This window comes from Vicia villosa, unplaced genomic scaffold (genome assembly GCF_029867415.1).
Source record: "Vicia villosa cultivar HV-30 ecotype Madison, WI unplaced genomic scaffold, Vvil1.0 ctg.003713F_1_1, whole genome shotgun sequence".
Classification (NCBI taxonomy): domain Eukaryota; kingdom Viridiplantae; phylum Streptophyta; class Magnoliopsida; order Fabales; family Fabaceae; genus Vicia; species Vicia villosa.
This window is the reverse complement of record NW_026706279.1, coordinates 94,993-100,211: the sequence shown is the minus strand read 5'-3', so window position 1 is coordinate 100,211 and position 5,219 is coordinate 94,993. Positions and strand designations below refer to the sequence as shown.

Here is a 5,219-nt window from a genome sequence, read left to right as displayed (position 1 = left end):
TCCAATGAAAATCGTTCAGAATGTGCTCCTATGAGTCATGAACATTGTGTCAAAATTTCAGGACGATCCGACTGTTGAATTTTGTGCAAGCTACGATTTAGTGGAACTGCTCTGGGCTGAAATAGGGCTGCAGGATTTCATTCTTCTCTATATTTTTTCTTATTTTCTCACACAATGAATGAATAATCTAATCCTCTTTATTGGGTGATAACAAATGCTTATATACACATAAGTCACTAACCCACAACTAATTGAACCTCTCCAAATAGGAGGGAAAGCCCAACAATAATCTCACATTTACACTCGGCCATAAAGTATATACATATATTCATGAATAATCTCACATTGACACTCAGCCATAAAGTATATACATATATTCATGTATCATATTCAAATTAGTAAGTGAAAAATTTTTGTCCAGCAACAAAATTACTAGAATATTTAAGATCGTCCAATTTCATGAATATTTTTTTAAAAAATTGTTAAAAATTATTATTAAAACCATATACTGGAATTTTCAATGGAAAAAAATTTACACTAGGAATTTATAATTATATTCTCAAATATATATTAAAAACATATATTTTTGTGGACTAACTTAAAACTAGGGAATGTATTCCTAATTTGAAGGACCGGTCTAGCATGACTAACTTTATGAAATGGATGAAGAGAGTCACATGACTAACTATATGCCAAAAGAAATACTAACATGTTATGTCATTTTAAAAGAGGGACCAAAGGTGCACATTTACCCAAATAATATACCACCAATTCATACATAACGGTTCTACTAAATTTCATTCTTATTAGTTAATTTTCTATTAATTTTTAAAAATTAGCAAAAAAAAATTAGTAAATTTATTATTTTATAAATTTGATGACTAAATGGTCCACTATGTAATTTGGATAACAACATGGTGATTTTTGTAAATTCCATTTATTTGCCTCAACCCTTCTCTCATTCCCCTACTTCCCCTGTCCCATGCAAAGAATGCCCATTTTTGCATTCTAATCAATCCATTTCACTTACTTCTTTAACTATAATTCCGATAGTCTTTGATGATCTTTGATAATCTTAGAAATTTTTGATAGTGATCACATCTATTCTTTTTCTTCACTAAAAATAAAAATAATAATCTACTATACCTATTCTTTTTCTTCACTAAAAATAAAAATAATAATCTACTAGTTCAGGTTACAACCGAGTCAACAACACCCCACACAGCTAAGAACCAGCCCCAGAACTAACCTCCTCTCACATCCCAATTTAGACTTTAACACTTTTAAAATTAAAATTAAAATCTTAAATTTATCTTTTCATTTTAATATAGGATGAATAATTCTAAATTATTACCTACAGAAATACAACAGCTATAATTTAACCTTTACTTATCCATATCTTACACGGTTAAAATCTGTCATCGACTTAGTCTTTATTCGCCATCTACGTACACGTGTACGGTTATCAATTAATCCCCTGAACCCTAATTTCAATTTATCGTCTCTCTAAGCACTAAATAGCCGAATATTCGTTTTCGTGGACAAATTCTCGTAATCGTTATCTCAATTATTTGTTTATAATAATAAAATTAGAAAAATAAATAATTGAGCGATTTACAAAACGTTAGCGAGTGTTCTCCGTTTTTATGGGACACCTATAAATACCCTTCCTATCTATCTTACTTCAAGACAATCCATTGAACACTTTCATTCTCTCTAGAATTTCATTTCTTTAATCTCTATCAATGGCGTTTAAGAAAACCCTAACTCAGCGTCTCTTAAACATCACCAAAATGTCGTCGCAATCGCTCTCGAATTGTCGCATTTCCTCTTCTTCTTTTCAATCGCGGATCCCTTCCACCGCCGCCAAGCGCGACATTGCCCCGGAGCCCGGGGACGACGGTGTTTTCCGTAGGTTTCTCCATAAGAGAGCCGCGTTCCGACCGGAGGTCCGATCTCCGCATCCTGCCGGGGAGAGTCTAATCCAAAAACTCCGGGAGATGGACATTGCGAAGAACCGGATCCGGTTGGACGGGTTGAGTCCGCCGGAGAAGGAGAAATCGGCGGTGGAAGTCCAAGATGTTAGGAAATTGTTGAGAGCCGCGCAGCTTGAGGCGGTGAAGTCGAAGCTGAGGAAGATCCAGCAGAGTTGCGTGTCGTACTCGGAGTTTGTTCAAATGTGCGGCGAGAATTGTTCCGATCGAGAACAGGCGAAGCAGATTGCGAAAATACTGGACGATTCCGCAACTGTAATCATCTTAGGCGACGTCGTTTTTCTGAAACCTGAACAGGTAAATTTCAATTTCATTTTCTATTATTTCAATATAAAGCTTTAATTTATTTTAATTTTATTATTTCGATTTGTTTTTTGTTTTGTTTTATATGTTCCGTTGTGTTGTGTATTAATTTGTGGGCTGATACAGAGTGGTTCATGATGGAGAAAAATACTGTTAAGATTCAAAGATAGGTTTCGGAACTTTTCATCGATCGGCGCAATAATTTTGTTAATTAATTAAGTTTAATTTTAGGCCGTGAATTTGAGATGGCTGAAAACTGATGAGGTTTTGTGGTTATTTTTCTTTACTTTTGAACAGGAAATAGAGAGTTTGTTGTTTGCTGAGATCTAAAACGTGTAAAGGATTCTCCGTTTGAGATGGTAAATTAAGGGCTGCCGAAAGCCCTTACTCTTTCACACCTTCCTCCATTATGGGGATTTTTTATTTATTTTTATTGATTACAGTAATAAAAAAAATGTTTTTTATTTATACATCCATGATAATTGGGAGCCTGACTTTGTCTAGCTCATCAATTGGAATTTCGATGGATAAAAATAATTTTTTTACTCAATAATTACCAAGTTTTTTTACAATAATTGGTAAATTTAACTATTTTTTAATCAATTAATTGAACAACTCATATCTGGTCTATATAGTGACTAGATACATCAATTGTTCAAATCAATTTTAAAAATTAATTTTAGACTTGGGGAGATGAATTTTGATTAATAATACTCTTTTAGTCTTAAATATAAACAGAAAATTATAATATTATATACATTTGAATTTTTGGTAAAAAACAAATTTAATTTTTTTGAAGACTATTCAATGTATGTGAAGAATAAATAATTGAACACTGATTACAATCTTATCTGAATTATACTTAAAAAGCTAATATTTTTCAAAATAATAATATAATTATTTATAAAGCTTATCTAGTCAGAAATATTTTTAAGCATTTATGAATAATTTATTGTCTATATACACATATTGCTAAAAAATTTACTTTTATTTAATTTTTGATTTTTTTTGTTTATTCATATAAAAATCAATATATATCCGATGTTAAATGTCAAATGATATTCTCTTAGCGTGTGTGAGTTTAATTATTTTGACATCAAAATAAATAAATACAAATTAATATACATTATTATACTATTAAGTTTAAACCGTATGTGTAATCTTTAATTGGTTTTATTTATGTCGTTTCTTGCATTTTACTGCTGAGGTAAAAGGTCCTGTGGAAGTGGTTGTCCATTTATTCATTAATTAATATATAGAGGCAGATCAACTTGTACAGATTATTCAAGTCATAGATTTGTGACAAGTTGTGTATGTTACATTACATTGCACGTTAGCTATGTGACAAGGTGCAATGTAATGAGGGATTCTTTTTGACCAAGCTGAATATGGCTGAGGCAACTTCCTGGAATCCTGTAACTTTATTTTATGTTTTCTCTATCTTGCTATCTGCTCTCCATTTTTGGTGGAGCGGCAGAGAATCAATCTGCTAAATTTCTCCCATCATCGATACATTTTCATGAAAGTCAGGACATTCATGAATGAGTGATTCTTTTAGATTATCTCCTTCTTTATTTTATTTGTGTACACGTCTGCTATTTTATTTTATTCAAGTCCCTTTGTCTGATCCTAGCCAAGTTGGGTAAAGGTTACACAATGATTTAGTTTTTTATGCTTCTTTTGGATACAAATGCAATTACCAAAGTTTTACTGTAATTACAGCAAAGGTTGAGAGTAAAAAACAAATAAAATTGAGCTATGTTTACCCAAACTCTCTCAAATTTGTGATGCAGGTAGCAAAAACAATCCAGGCTCTGCTCCCTGTACCCGGACAAAAACCTAATGATGCAGAAACAAAAGAACTTGAAGAAATGGAGAAAGTGAAAGCAGCTATTGACAACAAAGCTGCAACAGGGGTCCGCCGTGAGCTCTGGGGCGGACTCGGTTTTCTGACGGTACAAACATTAGCATTCATGAGGCTCACATTCTGGGAGCTTAACTGGGATGTAATGGAGCCCATATGCTTCTATGTGACCTCAATGTACTTCATGGCTGGCTACACATTCTTCATGAGAACATCCAAAGAACCTTGCTTTGAAGGTTTCTATCAGAGCCGCTTCAGCACTAAGCAGAAGCGTCTGATGAAACTTCACAATTTTGACATTGCAAGGTATAATCAACTCAAGGATGCTTCGCCACTGGCATCATCTTCTGAGTTGAATTCAACTACTGTTCATCCATTGAACCAATTTCAGAGAACTTTTTGACCTGTATCAGGTCGTTCGTTGGTTGGTAATATCAGTAACTGTATCCGATTATTGCTAAGACAGTAACAAAAACTGAAGTAAAATGAAAATGATATTACGAGGGTGAGATAGAATTAGGTGCGGCTTTATGTACAATAGCTACTGAGTCTCTTTTTTTTTTTGCCTTTTTGTTTAACAACATATTAACCTTTTTGAATACTATTGCAATCACCTAGGCTAGAGAAGCTTGGGTGAACTCTAATGCAGTCTAAACAAAGTTTTCTTAATTAAATTTACCAACAAATTTGTACACATCTTTTTGCAATATATCAACCATAGACAGTTCTAGATACAAAATTCCCACCTGCAATCATCAAATACACTATTATCCTTAAATAAATTTGCACTATTGGCCTGCAATCATCAAAATCTCCACCTGCTTTTGCTTTTTTAAGAGAGTAAGGTCAACAAAATCCCCACCCTTTTAATTTTGTTGGTACCTAACATCTAAACAATCCGTGTGATGTCTGTTTATATTTAATTAAATTGAATTTTGTTTTTAACAAAATTAAAAGGGTGTGATTGAATTCTTCTAAAATAAATAAATCTTCTTTAAAACTAATAAGAGCTATTGCTGTTGTCATTTGTCGCTGTAATTTTTTTGACAGTAACTTTA

General features: G+C 32.7%; 1 protein-coding gene across 1 annotated transcript; it reads left to right on the top strand.

Annotated features, from left to right (window-relative positions):
• Window positions 1-1,666: 1,666 nt before the first annotated feature.
• On the top strand, window positions 1,667-4,762 carry LOC131641392 (calcium uniporter protein 2, mitochondrial-like). The gene is made up of 2 exons (XM_058911694.1): window positions 1,667-2,291; window positions 4,091-4,762. Exons 1-2 carry the CDS (start codon window positions 1,746-1,748, stop codon window positions 4,562-4,564), a joined length of 1,020 nt encoding a protein of 339 aa, XP_058767677.1. The 5' UTR covers window positions 1,667-1,745; the 3' UTR covers window positions 4,565-4,762.
• The last annotated feature ends 457 nt before the right edge of the window (window positions 4,763-5,219 follow it).